Source organism: Phaethon aethereus, assembly GCF_964289735.1.
Source record: "Phaethon aethereus genome assembly, chromosome: 2".
In the NCBI taxonomy this organism is placed as follows: Eukaryota; Metazoa; Chordata; class Aves; order Phaethontiformes; family Phaethontidae; genus Phaethon; species Phaethon aethereus.
In genome coordinates this window covers 143,333,910-143,359,957 of record NC_138582.1, presented here as the reverse complement: position 1 = coordinate 143,359,957, position 26,048 = coordinate 143,333,910, and the positions used below count along the sequence as shown (strand labels likewise).

The following is a 26,048-nucleotide window of genomic DNA, read 5'->3' as shown; positions in this document are numbered from 1 at the left end:
CCTCTGAAACACTGATATTGAGTTCAGAGAAGAATATTTTTCTTTCATAAAAGAAGTCTTTTTTTTATGTGGAGCTCACACTTTGAATGATACAACCTGTCCAAGGGAGGAGGACCATCACAGGATCTTGTTGAGCCATTGGAACCCATTTGCCTGACCATCTCTTCCATTCTACCTCCCATCTCTTCTCTTGCCCTGTGTCTTGTGCTGCATCTACATTTCAGATTGATCTCTTTTCAGAACTTAATTGGTCATTTTATTTTTTCTTAAATGTTATTTTTCCTTCAAGTATGTTCTGATTTTATTTCCTTTCTTCTTCCCTAGAACAAGCTCAAGCTTTCTGTTTAAGGCCTGCAATGAAGCTTATTAACATAGTGGAGAGGATCTTAAAGACTATGGTTGTTATCAGATGGTACAAAAAGCTTTTAGTGACCTAGATTTTGGCCCTGATGTACAATACTGACATAAGTATTGTGCGTCCAGAAAGAAATAATTAATCACAGCTTGTTTTTCCACAAATGCCAGTAAGTCAGTGATGTACTGTAATGCTGTTATGCTGCATTTTGGACTCAATAGCATTGATATATATGTTCACCTTGACAGTCAGGCCACAAACTTCCCACTTTCACCTCAAATTATGATCTCAGAAGTCTTAAATGAAAAAAGGACATTAAAATAACATGTTATTTAAGGTATAAACAAAGCTGAGTTAGTCCTTGAGCTTTTTCACATTCCTCTAAATAAATGTCATTTCTTCCAGTTTAACAATATTAGTAAACTGTGTTCAAAAGAAGTAGCCCATTTATACCTTCCTGATCAAATAATAATTCTCCATGCTGATTACTAAGTATTACGTAATTATATTCCCTGGCTCCATTTTAGCGGAACAATCTTTCATTCTCTCCCTCCCAAACTGCAAACAAGCAAACAACCAAAAACCAAACCTCCTATAGGGTAACAGTTCTGTATAGTTGCGGTATGTGTTTCATTATGTTACTGTGATCACTATCCTGAAATTTGGTTGATAATCACATCTTCTGGCATCCTTCCTGCATCTCCTGGGGAAAACATATTGTTGAAGTTCTGGTGGCTTTGCCTTTCAGTTTAACTTTTAGAAAACTTGGATGTTTTCTGGTTGTTCCCATTCTTTACAATCCAGTGACTTTGTCCTGGAGAAATCTGGTTTACCTCTGTGTGTTGTAGTTAGAAATGATGACATGGTCTTTCATCCTCAGAAATTAAAATGTACATAATTCAAAGTTTTCTAAGGATAAAAAGGAACTACAGTTTTGTGGGTTTTTTTTTTCCCCATCATGTGTTTCACTTCAGGATGTTACTGAAACTGACTTCAGCAGTGTTACGCAAAGACAAAACAGACTCCAGGGGAGAGATTGTAGATTCATTCAAGGAGAAATGGTATTTTTGTTGCCTTTTGTAATTAAAAAAACCACAAAACAAAACAACTAATGAACACTTTCCTTTTACCATAAGCAAAGAAGGAAGTTTATTGAAGCCAGTCATCTACAGTCAGTGCGCGCGAGAGAGACGTAGTTTCTTTCGCAGTGATGAGACCCACATCCCGCATCTCTGGAGAGCTGTGTATCCAGTCGTCACATCATGTTTAAGGCAGAAGTTTCTCTCTCTGATGCTCAGCACAAAAACAACCTATGCCTCTAGCTTCACTTAGACATGTAACATTTAGATGCAGACAATCCCATCGCAAGTGCTAGACTATCCCCTTGGCTTGAAATGGCCTTTACAAATCTCTCCGATAATGGACTGAAATACAAAATGGCTTATCCAAGCTGCTTTTCACACAACTTGTTTTTAGAGCTCCTCATTAACTACAGTTGGGTATATTTGTTGGAAAAGGGAGGATTTTATTTCACCTGCATTGTTTTTGTTTGAGGGTAGATGATGTATCCTGTAGTGAGATGACTTTTCCACACTCATGGTCTTGAAAGGTACGTGAGGAACCAGTTTGACCTCTGGCAAACTGTATAATTTTTGTACCTTTTGTGTTTTCCATTTGTGCTTAAATGGACTCTGTGGGCTGCTCTGCTGTCCCCATTTTTCCTTCCCTTTCTGGAGTGCCACTGTAGTGGCTTCCTCAGCAGAGGGGCAGGGATGGTGGCTGTGAGTTACCTGCTCTGGTTTAGCCCCACTCTGGGACTTTTTTCCCTTTGAGGATTCCCCAGCTGCCCTATTTGAGAGGTGGTGATGCACAGGGGAAGAACAGGCATCTTGTCCTGGGCGGAATGCAATTTGCACTGCTGCTGCATTAGAAAAAAATGCTTTAAAAAAATCATTTTTGTTCTCACATGAGCTGAATGTTTCAAAAGTTTGTATGAAAATATGCTTTTCTTTAATTTCTGAGAAGAGTGCTTTTTTTAATAGAGTAATGTTTCAGCTTTAATAAATAAAGTACTCTAATACACTTTTAATTCCTACTTATATGTGCTTAAACTTTTAACTCCATTTCCTTATGACTGATCAGGTAAGCTACTCAGTCTGTTTTTTAAGTGTTCGTGTTTTTATACATAACAAACCTCTGAATAAAATGTACCTATTTAACATGTTACATCCTAACTTCTGCTTAACTGAACTCTTCTATTACTAATATCAAGGATGGCTGAAATTTGAAATGTAAAAGAAATGGCAGATTTTTTAGTTTAAGGCATCTTATTCTTTATGTCTGAGAGCTGTCAGAAGGTGGTAAACAGATCTTGGAACAGGAACATTTATAACCAAATTGCTCTAGTGAAATATAGATAAAACATAGAATCATAGAATAGTTTGGGTTGGAAGGCACCTTTACATTTCATCTCGTTCAACCCCCCTGCAATGAGCAGGGACATCTGCAACTAGAGCAGGTTGCTCAGAATCCTGTCCAACCTGACCTTAAAAGTTCCCAGGGATGGGGTGTCTACCACTTCTCTGGGCATCCTGTGCCAGTGCTTCACCACCCTCATTGTGAAAAAATGTCATCTTTAGATCTAGTCTAAATCTACCCTCTTTTAGTTTAAAACTATTACCCATTGTCCTATCGCAACAGGCCCTGCTAAGAAGTCTGTCCCATCTTTCTTATAAGCCCCCATCGAAGTACTGAAAGGCCTCAATAAGGTCTCCCGGGAGCATTCTCTTCTCCAGGCTGAACAACCCCAGCTCCTTCAGCCTGTCCTCATAGGAGAGGTGCTCTATCCCTCTGATCACTTTGGTGGCCCTCCTCTGGACTCGCTCCAACAGGTCCATGTCATTCCTGTGCTGAGGGCTCCAGAGCTGGATGCAGGACTCCAGGTGGGGTCTCACCAGAGCAGAGCAGAGTGGCAGAATCACCTCCCTTGACCTGCTGGCCTCACTTCTTTGGATGCAGCCCAGGATATGGTTGGTCTTCTGGGCTGCGAGCGCACATTGCTGGCTCATGTCCAGCTTTTCATCCACCAGTCCCGCCAAGTCCTTCTCAGCAGCACTACTCTCAATCCCTTCATACCCCAGACTGTGTTGATACTGGGGGTTGCCCCGACCCAGGTACAGGACCCTGCACTTGGCCTTGTTGAACCTCATGAGGTTCATGTGGGCCCATTCCTTGAGCTTGTCCAGGACCCTTTAGATGGCATCCTGTCCCTCAGGCATGTCAACAGCCCCACTCAGCTTGATGTCATCTGCAAACTTGCTGAGGCTACACTCGATCCCACTATGTCACTGAAGAAGATATTAAACAGTACTGGTCCCAGTATGGACCCCTGAGGGACACTGCTCATCACTGGTCTCCATCTGGACATTCAGCCATTGAGACCACTACCCTCTGGATACAACCATTCAACCAGTTCCTCATCCACCTGATGGTCCACCCATCAAATCCATATCTGTCCCATTTAGAGAGAAGGGTCTTGTGGGGGACTGTGTCAAAGGCCTTACAGAAGTCCAGATAGACGACACTGGTGGCTTTTCCCTTGTCCACTGATGTTGTCACTCCATCAGAAAAGGACACTGGGTTGGTCAGGCAGGACTTGCCCTTGGTGAAGCCATGTTGGCTGTCTCGAATCACCTCCCTGTCCTCCATGTGCCTTAGCATAGCTTCTAGGAGGATCTGTTCCATGATCTTCCCAGCCACAGAGGTGAGGCTGACAGGTTGGTAGTTCCCAGGGTCTGCCTTGCTATCCTTTTTAAAAATGGGTGCAATGCTTCCCTTTTTCCAGTCACCAGGGATTTCCCCTGACTGCAGTGATTTTTCAAGTATCATGGAGAGTGGCTTGGCAACTACATCAGCCAATTCCCTCAGGATTCTGGGGTGCATCTTGTCAGGTCCCATAGACTTATGCATGTTCATGTTCCTCAGGTGGTCTCGAACCTGATCTTCTCTTACAGTGGGAGGGACTTTGCTCTTCTAGTCCCCATCTTGCAGTCCATCCACTCAAGAGGTATGGGAAGAGAGACTGCCAGTGAAGACTGAGGCAAAGAAGTTGTTGAATACCTCTGTCTTTTCTTCAACTGTTGTTAACAGTTTGCCAGTCTTGCTCATCAAGGGGGGTTATGCTTTCTTTGACCTGCATTTTCTGGCTGATATACCTATAAGAAGCCCTTCTTATTATTCTTTGCATCCCTTGCTAAGTTCAACTTCAGCTGTGCCTTGGCCTTCCCGAGGCCAACAGAACATCATACAACATAACAGCTAATTAAATCTGTAGCTGGTAGCATAGGCTCTGTGATAATGAGCCTATAGCTCTACAGGGGGATCTAGACAGGCTGGATCGATGGGCTGAGGCCAACTGTATGAGGTTCAACAAGGCTAAGTGCTGGGCCCTGCACTTGGGTCACAACAACCCCATGCAGTGCTACAGGCTTGAAAGCTGCCCAGCAGGAAAGGACCTGGGGATGCTGCTCGACAGCCGGCTGAATATGAGCTGGCAGCGTGCCCAGGTGGCCAAGAAGGCCAACAGCGTCCTGGCCTGTATCAGAAATAGTGTGGCCAGCAGGAGTAAGGAGGTGATTGTCCCCCTGTGCTTGGCACTGGTGAGGCTGTATCTTGAACACTGTGTTCAGTTTTGGGCGATGCACTACAAGAAGGACACTGAGGTGCCGGAGCATGTCGAAAGAAGGGCAACAAAGCTGGTGAAGGGTCTGGAGCACAAGCCTTATGAGAAGCGGCTGAGGGATCTGGGGTTGTTTAGCCTGCAGAAGAAGAGGCTGAGGGGAGACCCTATTGCTCTCTACAACTACCTGAAAGGAGGTTGTAGCGAGGTGGGTGTTGGTCTCTTTTCCGAAGTAACCAGTGATAGGACAAGAGGAAACAGCCTCAAGTTGTGCCAGGGAAGGTTTAGATTGGATATTAGAAAAAATTTCGTCACTGAAAGTGTTGTTGAGCATTGGAACAGGCTGCTCAGGGATGTGGTGGTGTCACCATCCCTGGAGGTATTTAAAAGACCTGTAGATGTCGCGCTTAAGCACATAGTTTAGTGGTGGACTTGTCAGTGCTAGGTTAGTGATGGGCTTGATGTTGTTAAAGGTCTTTTCCAAGCTAAGTGATTCTATGATTTTGACTGGTATCCCGACATCATTAGCAAACCTGGCGCTTCACTCAAGCCAAACAGCTTGAGTTTATAGGGTGTTTAATTTGAGTGACAGAGGTTCGTGTGTGAATTCAAGGTGGATTAGAATATTATTTAAGCGATACTTCAAGATAAGCTGTGGTGAACACAGGACTTGAAGAGCATTTGCTTGCTTACCTCTGTTGTTGCAACTTTTGCTGGCTGCAGTACCATCTCAGGTCTCTGACTTTGCAGCTATGGCTACCTTAGCCCAGAGCACCCTGTTGAAGGGCTGTTCTGTGACTTTCTTTAGTGTGTCCATGCTGGGAAAATCCTTCTCGTTTGGAAACCAGAAAACTTAAGTGTTACTTTGCACAACTCTGCCTCTCTTAGTAGATAGTAAACATTTTGTTGATGGATTCTGTGCTATGGCATTGATTATGAAGGAGATGCTAGAACAAGAAAACGTGAGGAAAAACGTTGCTTTCTATCATAAATAAGCTCGTCGTTATTTTTTTCTTGTATGTACTTGTTAAACTTACAGCTTAACCGTATTTTTATGAAGATCAGTTTAACTTGAGCATGATGCTGTTTTAGGGGTCTTACTTTTGCCTCAGAATGCGAATGTTGGCTGCTGCGCTGGAGTGTCTGTGGATGAAACATTTGGCCTCATACCTTCTGGATGATGGAGTTTTCCAGGGTCATATGTAAAGTCCTATAGTGTTTTCAGAAATATTAGGGAATAAGCTTTGAGATTTCCCTCTTATACTTACACTAGAGTCAATAAAAAATCTTTTTTGCAAAGCCACCCAGCAGTAACAGCTCACCCTGCATCGTTTAGGCTTTCGGCAAGAGTTGAAGGCGTTAAGCCAGTGCTGTGTGTTCATGCGAGTTCTTCTCACTAATAGTTGCCTCTGGTTTGTTTGTTAAACTAATTGAGTATGTTACACATCTGGTGGATACTCAGGTGATTTAAATTCCAGAAGAGAAAGTTGTTTTTTCTACCTTCTATTAAGACCTTTAGTAGGAGCTGGACATCTTTATACTCCAGAGGTCCTCTGCTGTACTGGGTACCTCAGAGCAAGATTCCCATCTTCATTCTGTTGCCCTTTTCCCAGCAATTACTATTTTAATTTTCCACATAAGAAACTCTGATAATGCCAATCGTATGTCATTAACTGGTGTCATTCAAATACCAGTTGATGGGTATTTTCAAAAGCAGAAGGAGGGCATACTCACCACTCTTTATAGTATATCGACAATTTTTTAAATTGTGATAAATTTTTAATAAGTGATCATGGTGTGTTCTTTACACTAAGAAAGGTGTTTTGAAATTGTCTAATAATATCTTGTTCCTGTTAGAAGATGTGTGACTTCACATAGCTATTTATTTAGATTAGGTAATTTATTTTACGGTAATTGTATTTTATACAATTGTTAAAATGTTTATGGGCTATTTTAAGTGGTCTTAAAGGGTGAAGTGTAGGTTGTTACTGTTTAACATGTACGTGTGTATGTGAAAATATCCACTGAGACTGTGTATTAAGCTGAGCTTAAGTATGGTAGAATTTTCTTGGCTTTGTTATTACATTTCTATACTTACAGTTTCAGGTAAAATATATGAAGATGTTCTGGGATTTCATGAGTTGTATTTCCCATTTAAAAAATACTTCTAGAAAGATTTTGTCTTTTACTGATGCTCCGTTAGTTTAACAAACAAAACAGTTTTGTAGTAAAAAATGATGTAAATTAGTTGCATAATTCTGCCTGAATGTGCATAAAATAATACATTCAACATATCTCTGCACAATAATCAGAACAGGTTGTTCCTTGCTGTGCTGCTTGTTCACAGTCATTTCTTCATGCAACGATCCTAGCAGCATGTGTTTGTTTTTGCTCCTACAGCAGCAGGCAAATTTGAAATGTCTCAATCTGAAGTTAACTTCCAGGTAGTGATGAGGGTGGCCTGTCAGGCCATGCTTGTTTTTTTTATGTCATCCTAAGAAAATTAGTTTAAAATAATTTGATAACATTTTTTAATGCCTGACTCTGGCCTGTTTGTTTAACATGTCTCAGAGTAGCAGCTTCTGATCTGGCCCCAATAATGTTGTTGTTTGATCAGTGTTGTTATTAATTTGACTGCAAGTGGAGATAGTATTTTGGAATAGGTGAATACATTGGCTTTATACTTTAACTGCTATAATGTAGAAGGGAGATGAAAATTTTAGACTTTTAAAAAACTAAAAACTGGCAACAAAGTGAATCGTACATGTAGCTACTGTGGGCAGACATCTATTCTGACTTTTTCTGTCTAAGTGAATGACAGTCTTTTAAAGATTTTTGAAGCAATTGTCTAAAATGTAGTGTTCTATATGTTAAGTCTACCTTTGAGGAGGAAGCTAGAGAAAATATAAATGATGATTACTGTTATTCCCAGTGAAAATGGGCAAGTGGGCTCGTAACCCATCTTAACCCAATTTAATCTTATGATTAAATCATAAATGTCTATCAGCATTTCATATTTGCATATGAGATAAATGTCTATCAGCACGCACTAGACCAGATACGAGTCTGTACATCTGGCAGTCAGGGAATGGGGCTTTTGGTTCTGTGGTTTTTGCTTTTATTTTTGTGTTTAATCCTTTCTCAACTTTGAAAATAGCAAGGTTGACACCACCCATTCTGTAATGTGTGGTATTTTAAAACCTCAAATGTCACCCATCCCCTTGCCCTTTTGATGAATTTGTGCATTCTGTGGACGCTTATGAATCAAGAGAACAGAGGAAAACTGTGTATTCACTTTAGTTAGTGAATTTAAAGAAGAAAACCCCGTGTGCTTATTGATTACAGCAAATATTCACCTTCTGTGTTTTTGTAGAAATCACTTACAGGTTCAAGTATTTAATCATGTCATAGGATTTTAAGGGAGCCTAATGGCCAGATTCAGCTTGCGTGCTGTGGATGCCAAGGTCATCTGTGGGCAGAACCAGCATCTGTAAGGAGTGCATCAGAGCATTCAGGTGAGGCATCTGCCTCTCTGCCTTGGCTATAGGGAGAGTTTCGGGGTGTCTCTGTGGTTGCGTGTACTGTTGCCAGTGCAGGGACCTGGCCAGCCTGCACTCTGGACTGTTACCCTCCTTTCAGGATGGGACAGATACTGGGATGGCCAGCATGCTGAGATTGAACTGGATAAATCAGCTGTCTTCTGATGGTAAATGGTCAGGAGAGGTTGTCTTGACTTGGACTTGATTCTGATCTTCGTTTCTGGTAGCAGTCGTATAGAAGGGGCAGAGGCTTTTATCGTTCAGCTGGTGGTTTGGTTTTTGTTTGGTTTTTTTCATGTAGCTGCCCAGAAAGTGTACAGCTGGTACAGGCAGGGGATCATTGCATTGACCATCCATGCAAGGGAGGAGAGCACCTGTGTGCCTCTGCCATCCTTGCGTATGCTGAGCCTGACTCTGCAAGGGTGCAGGTTTACTTGTCTTCCACTGTGTGTCTCGTATCTCTGGTTCTGTGAGCAGAATGCAAACCATAATTGGAATAAAATTACCTTGAAAAATCTGCCAGGGATTTGTGTCATGATTGACAAAGGAGTTTTGTTATATTTGGAAGATGTAGGTATGTGTAAAATAAAAGGAAAGGCAGAAGTGAAGTAATTTTCCTTGATTGTGAAAGCTAAGCAATGGTTTGTTTTAGTTCTGCTGGTAGGGAAGATGACACTAGGAAATAGTTAAATTCTGTATCTATTATGATACAGATAATTTCTAACGAAAATTAGAGCATACATAAACATGCTGCTCCTCCTTATTTCTTGAAGAGGACTGTGAGCATCGTATTTTGTGAAGAAAGGTATATTATTGAAAGAACAAAAGTTAAGGTTTTTTTTTTATTACACTTTTAAACCTATTACTGGACTTTGGAATTCAGTGTAGTAAAGTTCATGTGCAGTTAGCAAAACAGCGCATTTTCTGTATAGAAGCTGCATCTTAAATTACAGAACTATGTACCAGCAAATTATATAGTACCTTTCCGCAAATCACTGATCACAAAATAACAGATGAATTTCTGAGGGCACAGTAATGTGTTAAACACTTAAATATCCCAAGCTGCCTTCGTTCCTCATTTGGCATCACAGGCAAAGAATATAGTTGATCTTTTTCCAGTGCTTTTGTAAAGGTTGACACATATTTGCTTTGGTGCACCACTGCCTTTTGGTAAAATGAGGTGAGAAAGTTCCATTTTCGGTCATGAGCCAACCAAAACTGAGCAAGTTTTCAGGGTCCAATTTTGAATTTTTGTTCACATCACAAATCAATGTGAAACCGCAACTGTTGAGGCTAGAAAATGAGTGGGCAAAAAAGAGTGAGCCAGCAGTGACATGTCCAGATGGGAGCACACTGGAGTGCTGCAAAGCAGAACACCTGCCATCAAGGAATGGGCAAATACAGTCCATCGCTGTGTGTCTGGATGCAGGGCATCTGTGAGAGTGGGCATTCCGGCTTTGTCGAGGACCACCACTTCCAAGATCTGGATTCTTTAAAGCCGATGCTTTGTGAAATGTGATGATTTGATGCTAGATTAAAAATATAAAATTACAGACTCTTCACCAGTAATTTTATATTTTTGGAAGAGATGATCTTCTAGTCAACAAAATTTGTAACATTGTAGCCAGTCTTTAAATGGACTTAAGTTATTTCTAGGTGCCGCAGCCCACGCCTGCAGCAGTAGCCCTGGGCTGCTCCCACCTGGTTGATCATTAGTGGTGGGGAGGACATTTCTCCCACTGTGGAACCTCTTCCACTTGTGGGACGTCGCATGGAGGGGTTCTCAGCATTTGTATATTTAGTCAGGTCTCTTGATAAGACGTAGAGAGTTTCACGTTGCTTGCTTTCCATATTCTTTCTGAATTATACACTGTGAATGTTGTTGTTTGATACATTGAGAATTTCTTTTTTTAGAGTCCAGTATCAATACTGATTGCATTGTTCTGTGCAGAAATTTGAAGATAGTGAGGTGGAATAGTTCACGTGTAACATGCCGGTGTGTTACTGGTCTGCTGACAGCTTCAGAGATCACATTTGTACATCTGCTGTGACAAGAAATTCTCCAAATCTCAAAGTTGAAGATTTTTTAACCCATTGTAATTTTTTACCTTGTTGTTACTGTTTGATTGTTCAGTCATCAGCAAACAAACCTGTATTAGTTCCTTCTAAACCCTGGACCAACTCTATCATGAAGTTATACCACTGAGGTGTGGGATTACTGCAGGGATTAACTGTATTGTCGCTGTTCATTAATGTGTATGTAATGTAAAAAGGGGAGAGGTGGTGTGGGGAAGAACCTCAGTATTGTGAAACTGTTGTTATTTTTCTTATTAGGTAACTTTAACACAATGTTCTACCACTACAGAGCTCTCAATTAGAAATGAGGAATCGGTTTAGTTCAGAGATAATTACGTATTAATAAAAAAGTACTTTTGTTTGCCCTGGTTTGTTTTATCTATCTATTTTCTTTAAATATCTGTGAAGTAAGCTTTGTAGCAGGACTGGTAAGATCCTGCTGACTTTAGTGAGGCTTGACATGTTCCCTAAACAATGTAGTGTGTTTATGTTAGTAAATGTTGTTTTGAAATTTATTACATGCTCATGAATAACATTCTTCCTTCTCACCCACTTCTCTGGAATTATTAGGCATACAGCTGAAGTAGTGGCTTCAGTAAGTTTGCTGGTAATTGGATTAACACTTCAGTATGCAATAATGAGGCTCCTTTTAGCTGAAAATTGGAAATTAAAATAATGCATATCTCATTGCTATAATCTTGTGCTTTTGAATACTCCTGATATTTGATTCTTTATTTGAAAAAAAAAGCGTTAGAGTGTAACACAGTCATCATTCTTATTTATTCAGAAAAAAGCTAGTTATTATAGGGTTTTTTAGTACTATTTCTTTTACTGTGTTCAGAGTTGTGCTTGAAGCTTTAAGGGTGCTTTAAAGGATACCTAACTAAAATAGGAGAGAAGCCTATATTTTTTCCAATAAAAAATAACTTTTGAAATTAATTTCTTAACTGTGGAGTTTCTTTTCAAATTCCTCTAAGAAAAATGAAAGTTTAGGCTCCCTTCCAACCCAGTGTTTAAATGGGTGCTTAACTTTTAAACATCCGAGTAGGTTTGCTAGCTTCAGTAAGTACACACACCATGAGGCTTTTGACAAATTCACTCACTACAGCTTCTTCAAGTGCTGCTGCAGCGGGGCAGGTGCTGGGCAGAGGGAGCCGGAGGGCGCACATGATCCATGCTGATGGGCTTTGAACACAGCGGTGTCAGTGGTACCACTGCTAGCTGAATTAAATTTGCACAACTGCTGTTCTTGCAAAACGCTTGAGTCCTGTAATTCAGAGAAGTCGTAATGGTTAAAGATTGCTCCAAAGTGAGAAAGCAATTTTCCAACTATGTGCACATTACTGTAACGTACACATAACATATTACACATGACGTAACCTGTTGGCCACTTCCATTTCTGCCCTTGAGAAAGTTTTACTTTTGTAATGGCCTCAGCCTGGTATTGATGTAACACATACTGACTGTTTGCCTATCCGTTGACATAAATGCTGTTATCTACTCTGTTCTGGTGAGACCCCACCTGGAGTCTTGCATCCAGCTCTGGAGCCCTCAGGACAGGAAAGACATGGACCTGCTGGAGCAGGTCCAGAGGAGGCCCACAAAAATGCTCAGAGGGCTGGAACACCTCTCCTATGAGGACAGGCTGTGGGAGTTGGAGGTTGTTCAGCCTGGAGAAGAGAAGGCTCTGGGGAGACCTTATTGCAACCTTCCAGTACTTCAAGGGGGCTTATAAGAAAGATGGGGACAGACTTTTTAGCAGGGCCTGTTGTGACAGAACAAAGAGTAATGGTTTTAAACTAGAAGAGGGCAGATCTAGAGTAGATCTAAGGAAGAAATTTTTCCCAGTGAGGGTGGTGAAACCCTGGCCCAGGTTGCCCAGAGAGGTGGTGGCTGCCCCATCTCTGGAACCATTCAAGGTCAGGTTGGACAGGGCTCTGAGCAACCTGGTCTAGTTGAAGATGTCCCTGCTTACTGTAGGGGGTTGGACTAGATGACCTTCTAAAGGTCCCTTCAACCCAAACTGTTCCATCATTCTCTGATTTAAGTAAACATGGGCCAAATGCTTTCTGTTGCAACAGGATTGAAAGTTAAGTCTGAACAAACTTACTTATGTGCAAAACAGTTCATAAAAGCAGTTATCTTTTTTTTTCCTTCAGGGAATGAATACACAATATGAAGGTATCTGTCCTTAAAGACCTTTCTATTCTCCCCTAACTTTTAATTTTGGTAACTAATTTCTTTGAAAGTGGACAGAGTGACGGAAGTCTCACAGTTGCTGAATTCCTACCACCTTTGGAGTAGTCCAGGGCTGGGTGCAAATAACCTTATTAGTTCCCAGAAATGCAGAGAGTGGTTAGGCAGAAAGGCTTTAGAACATTGTCTAACTACAGATTGCTTTTTCTAATACATATCTTCAAGAATAATACTTTTCCAGATGTATAAGTTTACAAAGTGAATCATATTGATATGAAAACATGTATTTTAATAGTTATAACTACATAAGTATATTTGATCTATAATTAAATTTTGTTTTGTTTTCAGTAGTAATACATGATATGACAGAATGAAATTAATCTGCACATACATGATATGCATTTTAAACTACTTAAAATTGACTGTAGATAATAGAATTGTCTTAACATTTTCTTTCTCTTTTTTTTTGTCATTTGGTGTTGACTAATAGACTGTTGTAGAAAGTTGAGTAAGAGTATATTATTACAGTAAAATGGAATTAAAAAAATTTATCTGAATCCTGCATTTGTCATTTTTGTGACCTTTATCTTCCTTCCTCCCTCATTAGAACTATGCAGCACTGATAGAGCAACAAATTAATGAGGACAAACAAAACTTGAGAGAAAAGACTGTATATGGAATCCAGCTCACAGAAGAAAAACTTAATGACTTCCGTGATGAACAGATTGGGCAGCTGAAGGAACTGATGGATGAGACTACCAAACCTAATAAAAAAATCACTGTTTCTAAAGACTCAGAACACAAAAACTAAAAAGGATCTAAAAATTGTTTTAATGCATGCAGAAACGTTTTGAGACTTCCTTTTCCAGTTGGACTTAAATGTGGTTTCTGCGAAGTAATGGGCACTGCTGATGCCACAGGTTGTCTGAAATGGATGTCTTTGGTTATTCAGCTTTCTATGCAACAATAAATATCAAAATGGAATAATCACAACAATTTTATGTTAATTGCAATTATTTTTCCTGGAAGGTGGAGACTTAAAGAATTCGGTAAAAATAAACTGACTTTTTTAAAACAAAAGGTTTTAATCTTAGCACCCATAGGGCAAAACATCTTCCTGTTTGTATATCATCCTCTGCCTGAATGGAAAAGATGCAATTAGTGTTTGTTTTCTGATGTGGATTCAGTAGAGAAAGAAAAAAAGTGTGGTACTAGAGTGGGCTTATTTCAATGGGAAAAAATGAGAAACACATACCGTTGAAATGGAAAGTTGGTTTTCTTCTTGAGCTTTATTGTGAAATGTGCTTTAAAATAAAAGATGTGGTTCATTATTAAATTGACCTTGAAGGAACCGCTGGCTTGCGAAGAAAATTCTGCACTTTCTTCAAAGCTAGACTCAGTTTATTGTTAGTATCTAAAATTTTAAAACAACATTCATGAGTTGGTTGTGCTGTAGTTAGAATTCAAAGGCTCTTTAAAAGCTCAGTATCTCATATTACTCAATATTTTATATAGACCAAAATTTGTAAACTCCTCAATCAGAGAAATTATCCTGTTGATAATACTGTATAACAAATATCTTTAATTTATAGGTAATAGGACATTCATCAGGACAATGTGTGCCTATTATAATACTCATAGTATTGTGAATAAAAAAAGTTCTACTTTTTTTATCTCCTGAGAAAAAACACTCCCTTTCTGTGCAAAAGACAACTTCCATTTCAGATTCCAGACTTAGTCTTATATTATTAGTTGTGTTCTATTTCTGGACCTTTCCCCGTCTGTTACCCACAGCGTGTTCAAGACAACATAATTTCTTGCCTTTTGGGGAATAACAGCTTTGACAAGTAAGCACGGTTCCATCTGTCTCAAGTTGTAACAACATGCTGTTTGCCAAAGCTATGCTCCTGCATCCGAACTGGGGGCAATTTGGGGAGCAGCCTGCTTCTCTCTCCCTTATCTCTCTTCCCAATTCTTTGCTAGGATTTTAGGTTGCAGATTGTTGGTTTCCATTAAAATGTCATTTGCAAGACTTCTGGGCAATTTATGGTTGCTTTGCTACATCTTCCTCTGCCGCTTGTGCAGTAGGAACATCCTTGAGCCTCTAGGGCCTAATCCAAAGAGGGATAGAAGGGTGGAGATAACATCCAGACTGCAGGGCTGAGGTCCACAAGTCCTGGTTCTTGGTTCTTCAAGGGCATGGTTGGGGAGAACGGTGGCTCCCTTCTGGCCTGCTGTGTACCTAGGTCTTGCCCCAGCATCAATGTGGGAAGCCGGTTGGTTGTGCATGCGGGAAGCTTGAAACTTGTCTCCGATAATGCCATTTGCACATACCTAGAGCTTTTTTCTTTTTAAATTTCAAAGGATGTAAAAATGTAATCCAGCACCAAAAGTTTTAAAGCATAAGGATGCATTCTGTTGCACTTCCATCAGATGCACAGTAACCACTAATTTTCGTCACTAAATCTACTCAGTTTTAATATCAAAACCAGTGTTTGACAACAGGGTTTGTTTCCAGTCCTTGATTGCTAGTACACATGTGCCTACTTTCCAGTCAATATCCAAGTTGCTTCAAATTTCTTTCAAATACTGCAATTTAGAGCACAATTATTTTTACCAACACGTTCAATGAAACTCGTTAGTTCAATGAAACTAGTTAGAATACTTGTTTTGCATCTGTCTACTCACATATGTACCTAGATAATGCACATTTCTAGAGGCTAAATTAATTTATAATGAAAAACTGCTATTTGGTATGAAAAATTTAAACTTCTAATGAGACCTAAAGTGAGTTGGAGGTGAGGGTAAATACACCCGCAGCCCCTTTTCTAGTAAATCTGACAACTTTTACTTTTCGTTCCCAGTGGTAGCTTGTATTTTGTACAATGTTTGTATTCTTGTTTAAAACAACTCTTAGAAAAGCCAAAATTCCACACTAGGAATGAAACATTTAACGATTGTTGGCGTTAAGACAGATGGTGCTAAAGGTAAGGCACGCTCTGATCCGAGCAGCGCTTACGCAGGTGGTGGGCACGGGTGGCCCCACAGAAACCTCGCAGCGCCAACACTACCACGCATTAGTGAAATTCTTTGATTTACAAGTGTGAATAGTGACAGTTAAGGTGAGGATGACTATGGGCATCTTATCCTGTCCACAGAAAGGCTGAGTGACAAAGATGCTTTTTTCTAATTTTATTTTTTTGTTTTTTTTTAAGGTATAGGATACTTTTTGTGGGGATTTTTACACAAAGTTTGGTGGATAGTGAACAAAGGACAGCATCTGTCAAAATTACTTCAAAACAGCAAGCAGCTTGCGATTTCAATGGCAGAACAGTTGCTTAGAAAAAAGATAGTAACAAATATAGCTTATAGTGACAAATAGCTGTGATTGCTTTAGAAATGAGTACAAAGTTCTAAGCTGGGTTCTGTGTGTGTTGGTATGCATTGCTGTTCTACAACTAAACACTGAAAAGCTCCTACCCCCCCTTAAAAGACCCCTCCATTAAGAAAGATGCTTTGTATTTTGGTGATCGTAAATTCATTTGGCTCTCTAGAACTAAAAGAGAGTGCTAAAATTCACTGGTTAATTTGACTAAACCTTATCTGTGGTAACAGTTTATGTGAATGCCTGGAAGCTGGTAGGAGGTGGAGGGAGCTGAAGTTTAGCTAGCTGGAAAAGGCATGAGCTGAAGTTGTATCAACAAGCAAACAATTTTCAGAAATCTGTGTCATTAAAAATTACCACAGTTTTGATATGCAAAATATAAAGTTCTACATCTTAAAAAGAGCAACTAAAAATGCCATTCCTTCAGTGTTTTTTTATTTCTATGGTGTGGGCTTACGCTTTTTTGACTGGCTGTCCAGCAAGAGCTATTAGAATGTGATCTTTCTTGCTCAAAAATTAATTTATAACTTAACATATTGAAGGTAGAATTTATGAAGGAGTTTCATTTCTCAGCTATTTGGACTCACTTTAATATTTTTGAATTATTAGTGGGCTTTCTTCATCTTGGATATGTATTTATGAGAGGCTGGTTATTCACCTATGAGTCAGTGGCCAAGTCTTCATTGACTTTTAGGTAAAAATAATGAACAGTTGGTGAAGGAGCAGTATCATGCTTTGCCCTGCCTGTTATAATCTATTTTAATTTTTACTCTCTATAGCCAAAATAATAGCAGAGGGAGGGATGAATCTCTCAGCAGACTGATATACTCCAAGCGTGAACAAAGAGGGTCCACGTACCTTTGAGGAAGGACGAAAGCTGAATAACTGTAAAAGGCATCTCCCATTTTAGGGCTGTCCTACTTAACTGTTGATTTTCAGACATCTTGGAAAGGATTTCAAGGTAAATCCTTCCTGGTGGAGGGCATAGATGCAGCAACACAAGGTTATGCAGGCCTTGTTGCATACCAGAACGCCTGCCCCACCTCCTACTGATTTGTGTCCCTGTGCTGGACTGGGCTTGGTGTGCCCTGCCAGCATTTGGTACCCAGGAGCCTCACAGTGAGGAATGGTGATACTGGGAAGTCTTCCCCTTTGAACCGCATCAAGAAGTTCACTGTAAAAATTGACACAAATCAAACGGCTGGTGTTAGAAGTGAGGGTAGTTGCATTTGTAAATGATCTGCTGTTGTTCCAGGAGGTTACCTACCTGCTGCAAAACCACTGGCTTTGGTAGGAATATTTTCAGCAGTTTCAGTGGCCACAGCTCTGCCCTGGGAACAGACTCAATAGTGCTGAGTCCTTCCAGTTTTTCCAGTGGTTTGTGTCTACCAATTAAGGCACATGAAGATCACAGAATTTAATTTTATTTGGATGCAACTATTATATCATACAAAGTATCCTTTTTTCATCGAAATTGAGAGCTATGAGTCAATGTATAAATTCAACGTATAAATGACCAAGGACAGAATGGTTTTACCAGTTGTAGTAGTGTGTGTTATGAGTAGATGTCAGGTGTTTCAACAAGCCCATTTCTGTGATACATGATCCTATGCAACGGATGCTTGTGTGTGCGGAGGTGTGTGTTTAATCTGCTCTCTAACAATTTCAAAGCTAGTACTTAAGACTACAAGACAAGAATCCCTAATTTAATAAAATGACCTTTAGCTACTGAATATCCATCAACTTGTTACAAATGCTGAGGAACATCGAGACAAGCGTGTATTACTGCTGTAAAGCCCTTAATAAATAGTTGGTTGAAATACTACCATTTCACCAAATACACCAATTCCAGCACAGATGAGCCTTCTGTTTTACGCCAATTAGGCTCCTTGAGGGATGAAGTGAAATTGCAATCATCTGTTAAGTGAGCTAACGTATTTACTAAAACATTCCTATTTCTGGTTTTGACTGGAAAAACAACTAGTACAGAATCTTAAATAGTGTATCTTTATCCTGAGAGATTAACAGCAAAACCAGTAAAATATGCAGAGGAAAGTAAGCTGGCAGTACTCTGTTGGGTTTGTACCAAAGGCAATGTATCACATAACTTTACTGTGGTGGAATAACGTACAGAATCTATAGCACAGAAAGTCTGTCAGAGGAATGGAAAATGGCCATGCTCTTCCCTTGTACAAGAGGCCCACATCAAAAAATGGGATGGTGTGGTCAGGAATCGGTGATTAACCCAAGCGGATGACGGACTGTGGTAGATCCTTCCAACAGGCTCTGCCAACCAGACTGGGGTTTAAACTGCGTCTGGCCAAACCCAAGGGGTGCTGCCTGCCAGCATCCAGTCCTGGGCATGTGGCCCTGCTGGGGTTGAAGAGGGATGATAAAAGAGTCGGAATTTTCCCTTTTTGGGATGCTGTAGAGGCAGGAAGGAGCTGCGGACCAATTCATCTGATCACAGTCCACGTTTCCTACTCACAGAGGGTTTCCCTCCTAGTACATCCTCTCTACTACTTGAGTACAGGTTAACAATACTGTGCTGTCATCAGTGAAGTCACCTTTGATTATGATCCGATATGTTAAAAGAACTTTTCCAAGCTGAAGAAAATATCCTGTTAATCAAAGACCCAGTTAGAACTGATTTGAGAATTTCTATTTCATTCTATTTAGTTTTATAATGTGAGCACATGCTACTGGGTGGTGGGAAAATGGACCTGAATTGAGTATCTTAAAATAACAGTTTCTTAGTCTCTTGGGCAAAATCTTTCAATCCTTTACCACTGGAAATCTTCAACTTAAGATGGTATTATACAGTGCTCCCAGAATGTACCCTCAAGTACAGTAAAAAGGAAAACTCATTTGGGGCTTTTCTTTACAAACAACAAAACTCAACTTTTCTGCTGTGTTTTTTCTTTTAAGTTAAATTATGCCATTCCTGTCCAGTTCAACTATCCCAAATTAACATTGTCAATTGGGAGATCAGCTTGGAAATAAAATTAAGTACATTTTTATGTGCATTGAGGTACAATAAAGTTTCTTCAGATGCGTCTGTATTTCATCCTGCTTTTGTTGTTCTTCTTGTCGTGCTGTTAATTGCTGCTGTCATACGTTGGGACTGCTCAGATTGTGAGAGAGAGGGGATCAACACCTTTTATACAAACAACTTGAATGCCTTAGTGACGTGTGACTAACACGCGTTGCTGCAGCGCAGGCAGGAGCACGGCGCAGGCAACTGCACTTCCGCAGCCCTTGCCCAGGGGTCTGGCAGGCAGGGGAGGAGAGAAGATTTGGGAAGAGCTGCCTTTACAAATAAAAAGAAAGGTTTTCCAAGCACCTCTTGGAACTTTAAAGTACTTTCCTCCAGAGGGGCCTCTGCCGAGTGCTAATCCGTCACGCAGAGCGCCAAAGCCACAGCAGAAGTCTTGGTGCCAGAGGCTGACCGGCTCTGTGGGGTCCACTCTTCCTCAGGCTCCAAACTCCCCATCTGTCCTGGGAAATTCAATCTGTCCGTCTTTAATTTTTTAATTTTTCTCCTGAGCGTTCAGCAATTTTAGCATTTCACGAACACGCACGAAGTATCGAAGCCGCGTAGCTGCGGGAGACGGGAGTTGGCGATGGCTGTTGGCTTCCCTGGGCTGGGGGCTGCAGCCTCGCCTGCGCGCAGCGTGCACTCCGCATAGCTGCGGTGCGTTCGCAGCAGGAACCTACGACAAGGCAACGGCTTTGGTTTTGGCACAAATGTAGCAACGCAGCCCCATATTCTTGGGGGAGTTAGTCCAGTGTCGCCTTCCTGACCCCACAGTGGTGGGACGGTGTGGTGGGTTGACCCTGGCTGGACAACAGGTGCCCACCAAAGCCGCTCTCTTGCTCCCCTTCTTAGCTGGACAGGGGAGAGAAAATAGAAAAGAAGCTTATGGGTCAAGGTAAAGACAGGGAGGGATCAGTCAGCAGGTATCGTCACGAACAGACTCGATTTGGGGAAAAAATTAATTTATTACTAATCAAATCAAAGTAGGATAATGAGAACTAAACCCAAATCTTAGAATGCCTTCCCCACACCCCTCTCTTCTTCCGAGGCTTGACTTCACTCCTGATTTTCTCTACCTCCTCCCCCCCGAGCGGCACAGGGGGACGGGGAATGGGGGTTGTGGTCAGTTCATCACATGTTGTCTCTGCCGCTCCTTCCTCCTCAGGGGGAGGACTCCTCACCCTCTGCCCTGCTCCAGCCTGGGGTCCCTCCTGTGGGCTGCAGTGCTCCATGAACTTCTCCAACGTGAGTCCTTCCCACGGGCTGCAGTTCTTCACAAACTGCTCCAGCCTGGGTCCCTTCCATGGGGTGCCATTCCTCAGGAACAGACTGCTCCAGCCTGGGTCCCCCACGGGGTCACAAGTCCTGCCAGCAACCCTGCTCCAGCCTGGGCTCCTCTCCCGACGGGGCCACAGGCCCTGCCAGGACCCGGCCCCAGCACGGGCTGCCCATGGGGTCACGGCCTCCTTCGGGCATCCCCTGCTCCGGCATGGGGCCCTCCCCGGGCGCGGGTGCAGATCTGCTCCCCCGTGGAGCTCCATGGCTGCAGGGGCACAGCCAGCCTCACCGTGGGCTTCCCCGGGGGCTGCCGGGGAACCTCTGCTCAGGCGCCTGGAGCCCTCCTGCCCCTCCTGCTGCTCTGAGCTGGGGGCTGCAGGGCTGTTTTCACATGTTCTCACTCATCTCTCTGGCTGCAATTGCTGATACTGGGTTTCTTCCCGCTTCTTAACTTCGTTCCCCCTGAGGCGCTGCCACCATCGCTGATGGGCTTGGCTTTGGCCAGCAGCGGCTCCGTCTTGGAGCCGGCTGGCACTGGCTCTGTCGGACACAGGGAAAGCTTCTGGCAGCTCCTCACAGAAGCCACCCCTGCAGCCCCCCGCTACCAAACCCTTGCCACGGAAAGCCGATACAGTCAGTCTGAGGAAGACTGGCACTGTATAACATTACGTTTTCTTTCCTCCATCACTTTCTTTGCCATAGCCGGTTTGTGTTACAGGAGTGTGCTTCACTGCATGCAGGTCCTGCAGAGGTAAATATGCTATTTCCCATCTGCTCTTCCCGAGCCCCTGACTCGCATCCCGGAGCTCAGGAACGCTTTTTGGGTCTCACTTGGCCTGTGCTACTCACCCCAGTAGCCCGCTTTTAAAACTGCGCAATAAGCAAGTAAGTTAGGAAATGTTTAAACTTCTCGCTGCTCACCCAAACCTCAGGTGAGACTATAGGATTGGAATTGTAGAACTGAGGAAGGAAAACACTTTTCATTGTTGCTACGGTGGCTGGAGTTTAGGTAGCAATGACTTATTCTGTTTCTTGTCTCCTTGATCTTATGCCAAAAAAAAAAAAAGCCCACAGAAAATCACTGACAAAACCTCTGGTACATGAGATAACAATTTGAGTGACCTCTCAGCAGTATTGCAAAATAAAACAAAGGTGACAGGAGTAGTCTTTGTGTCAAGACAGTCTCTTTTTGCGGAGAAGGAACTAGGGAGAGGCCAGAGAAGGAGCTAGGGCCATAGTGGACACAAGAGCAACCACCTGTTGCTGGTCCTTTGGAGGATCCAGTGTCCCCTGTCCAGAGCCACTGCTCCAGCTCCTCAGCTCATGCACTGTGGTCACCATCAGATGCTGAGAGAACAGCGTGACACTTTCTAACAAGACCTATGCACATTTTCTTTATAATCTATGTCTTTCGACAACAGGGATATGGATTCTGGGTCTTTACCTTCTCCCAAATGGCTGTGGATGAGGTCTTCCGTTGCTAGTCCATTACCTGAGGCAAAATCTGCTGCAGGAACTGCATGGCAGTGTAGTAAAGCGCATCTGTTCCTCGTGGGCACATGATCAGTATGAGTATGATGACACTGCATGAAGTCTGTACCCTGCTCTATTGCAGATCAAAGCATGAACCGTGTCTGATCACATTGCTACAGTCAATAGATTATTGCAGTATTTGCTTCGGCATAGTTTTGAAAGCAGCTCTGAAACTTCAAAAAATGACACATCTTAAGCATAATAGATTGCCCTTTAAAAAAACCAGAAAACATATCCACACCAAAAAGAGACTCTGCCAGACTAAAACTGTTTTGATATCACAGGATTTAAGCCCTGGAGGGGAGGCACAAGGCATCTCTAACACCGTGGCCAAACAGATTTCAGAGCATCATGGAGAAATATCCCTTTTGGTTTATAAGCATTGAAGTCCTGTGCTGAAGGAGCAAAGAAGGCAGCCCCGTGGCCCCATCCCTAACCGTTCAGATCCATCAGCAGCCTGTTCTGGTTGTCATGACTCAGGACATACCTGAAAGCCTGTGCCTTCCCACAGCAATATGTGTGTTAGTCCAGAAGCAGCAGCCCACCAAGTGGAGATGCTCCAGGACAAGTAAATCAGATGGAATTAGCGTCTCCCATTTTTTCTGTTCACATTGGCTCTGCAAAGCCACAGCTGGCTCCCAAAGCAAGAGGTGTCCTCCTGGCTATTCGTAAACATCTACTATAGCCTCCATGCATTAAGAGCAGCCAGGCTGAGGGTGTACGGACTTTTGTGCTGACTGGCAATGATTTAAAGGCTGGCTAATGGCTTTCAGAATAAAAAAAAAAAAAACAAAACCAAAAAAGCAGTGAGATGCCAGGGGACATGTTATAGGAATTTACTAGTTTGATCCCTAATCCCAAACTGTGGTAGGGATTTTACTAGATATCACAATAGTAGCTCACTAAAAGCTATATGGTGAGACAAAGCAAGCAAAGAATATTGATCTGGAACAGCAAGGGGGTACTTGGAGTTAGAGGCAATCCTGTAAAAGCTATTTAGATGGTATTGACATGCTACAATGTGGATAGCTATTTTGAAACCAATATTCAGCAAGTTTATAGGCCAAAATACAATTCTGCCCATCTCAAAACTAGGGACGAGCTCAAAAAGTCCATGTGAAAATCAATGTCAAAGGAAGGGAGAGTAAAGCAGCTCCTGAAAAAACATATAGAGAACTGGAAGGGGGATCTGGGAGATGTGCAGGAGGTCCTTCAAACCCCAAAGTGTCTTCAAATGCCAAGTGCAAGTTAAGAAATTGATACTACCTTGAAGTCAGCTGTTCTTGCCGGTCGCTGTGAAGTATGGTGCTTTTCCTCTGTGCTGCGATCCAGGCAGAGCAGGTCCCAAGTGGGCTGGAGCTGCTCTCTCTCCTGCTCTTACCAGTGACAAATCTTTGTAGTTTACAGGTGACCAGGGAGTCGAAGGGGCTTCTGAGAGCAAATTTCAAACTTTGCAAGACAAAACCTGCTTTTCTAACTTTCCATGAATTGTGATAGTTGAACTGGGGCATGAATTTCCAGGTGAGTATCTTCATCTTGACCTAGCTTGTTTTCTTGGTTATTCCTATCAAGTTGGGGTGGTGGTAGGGTTTTTGTTTAATTCTAAAAAGTTGAATTTACCCTCTGGTATGGGAATCCCAGGTGATAAGCTTTGCTGTTCTTCGTATTTCACTCTGCTTAATTCAGCTCTTTATTACTGTAAGAACTACTTGATGACTTAAAAATTGTAGCTATTTATTTTCAAGTTCAGGAATAATTACAAAAACTGATGGCAAGAGTTCTTATGACCACTATAAAAAAGTTCCTGTAAGTAACTAAGGCATTAGAAATCTGAAAAAGCCTGGGCTATACTCCAGGAAAAAAGCAAAAGACTTAGAAAATGAATAATGCTATTGCTTACCCCTGAACATAATACATGTAGTGAGATATCTGTGCAGCTCTTTGCGTGTGTCACATGAACCTTATGTGAGATCTATAAACACTTCTGGGTCTCATCATTACCACATAACCCCTTCTATTAAAACAAAATAATCACTATGTAATTAGTTATGGTGTAGTCACTTGTAAGAGCAAAACTTTGTTCCCTGCCTAAAGGGAGCTGGGGAGAGCTATAAACATGAAATATCAGTGTTACCTGTGGGATTCAATTGCTATTCAACTGCAACATGCCAGCGAAGCATCTCCTGACTGTGGTGGTGTACCCTCTGTCAGCCTTGACCTTTCCCTCAAGGGGAAAAACTGTCAGAAACTGAAAATTGTGTCAAACCAAATCCAGTCCAAACTGTGTTTCAGAATCACAGAATCATTAAGGTTGGAAAAGACCTTTAAGACCATCAGGTCCAACCATCAACCCAACACCACCATGCCCACTAAACCATATCCTCAAGTGCCACATCCACACATTTTTTGAACACTTCCAGTGATGGTGACTCCACCACCTCCCTGGGCAGCCTGTTCCAATGCTTGACCACTCTCTCAGTAGAGAAATTTTTCCCAATATCCAATCTAAATCTTCCCTGGCACAACTTGAGGCCATTTCCTCTCGTCCTATTGCTGGTTACTTGGGAGAAGAGACCAACACCCACGACGCCACAACCCCATTTCAGGTAGTTGTAGAGAGCGATAAGGTCTCCTCTCAGCCTCCTCTTCTCCAGACTGAACAACCCCAGTTCCCTCACCCGCTCCTCATAAGACTTGTGCTCCAGACCCCTCACCAGCTTCGTTGCTCTTCTCTGGACATGCTCGAGCACCTCAATGTCCTTCTTGTAGTGAGGGGCCCAAAACTGAACACAGGATTCGAGGTGTGGCCTCATCAGTGCCGAGTACAAAACAAACATAGTCAGTTTGTTCTGACTATGGTTCTTCCAGTCCCAAGGTGGCATTTCTTTGACAGAACTATTTGCTTTTCAACTGGAAAACCTGAAAGACTGGCTTGGAAACAAGACAGTCTTTAGCTCTGCCCCTGTGCAGGTAAGCAAACCTGCTTAAGGTTTGCAAACCTGCTTAAGATTATTAAAATTGATGCAATTTTACTGCAGTGTCTGTGGACCTGTAATTCAGCACATGGTGTGGGATGGAGGTGGTCATCTGTCTGTCACGTTGAGGCGCTGTCTTCTACTGCTTCAGTCTTCTACTGCTGTAGGCCATGCACTGTGACCTGTGGGTGTCTCAATGACCCTCAACAGACGGTGGCTTTGGCATCCTGAGGACCCCCGCCAGCCCGGGGAGGTGACAACTTGCAGGCAGGGCAGGCGGTGGGGTGTCTCCACCCAGGAGCTCTGGTGTGGTGCCCTGCCTGCTCCCACGGCTGCCAGCGTGGCCCGACGGTACAGCCAGGGCTGAACGAGCACTGCCCAGGGCCGGGGGCCGCGAGCCTCCTGTGTTCTTCCCAGTTTGCCAGGAACTCGCAGCAGCTGGCATCGGCTGGCGTAGCATTAATAGCAGCTTTCGTTCCAGCTGGAATTCCATTACAAACTCCCTCCCTGACTCAAGCGGGTATTAAAGAAGAAACAACTGCCTTAGTAATTCGTCAAAATTATCAATGATTATAAACTTACACCTTTACAGCAATAAACTATTCACTCAAGGAAAGCAGCAATAGGTATGGAAGGGGTTCGGAGCCCGTCCTAAATGCAATTAATGGGGACAAGGTGGTAGCTGAATGTGAGGCACCGGCATCATGCCTCTGAGCAGACGGACAGACAGACAGACAGACATGGGTATTCACCAGAAACCTGCCCTCAGCAACTGCCCTGGTCTGCCGGTGCCCCGGAGGTCCCTGCTGGGAAACACCACCCGTCTCCTTAGCGGAGATGGACGGGCTGTCCCGCTCTGTCCTGGCCTCACCCCGACGCTGGCCGGCAGCCCCTTACCCCTGCCCTGAGCCCCCTGCCCCAGCCTTTTTTTGGAGTAAGAGGAATTCCTGGTGCTGGGAAGAACCAAACCCTCACTGTGCATCGCCAGCAGCACCG

General features: G+C 42.5%; 1 protein-coding gene across 1 annotated transcript in view; it reads left to right on the top strand.

Moving 5' to 3' along the window:
• SDHAF3 (succinate dehydrogenase complex assembly factor 3) overlaps positions 1–13,655 on the top strand; it is a gene marked incomplete at both ends in the record, with an annotated part of 36,615 nt that extends 22,960 nt beyond the window's left edge. The window contains one exon of the mRNA XM_081996505.1: positions 13,452–13,655. Coding sequence (XP_081852631.1) covers positions 13,452–13,655 — 204 coding nt within the window. The remainder of the gene's footprint in view (positions 1–13,451) is intronic.
• Positions 13,656–26,048: the final 12,393 nt, after the last annotated feature.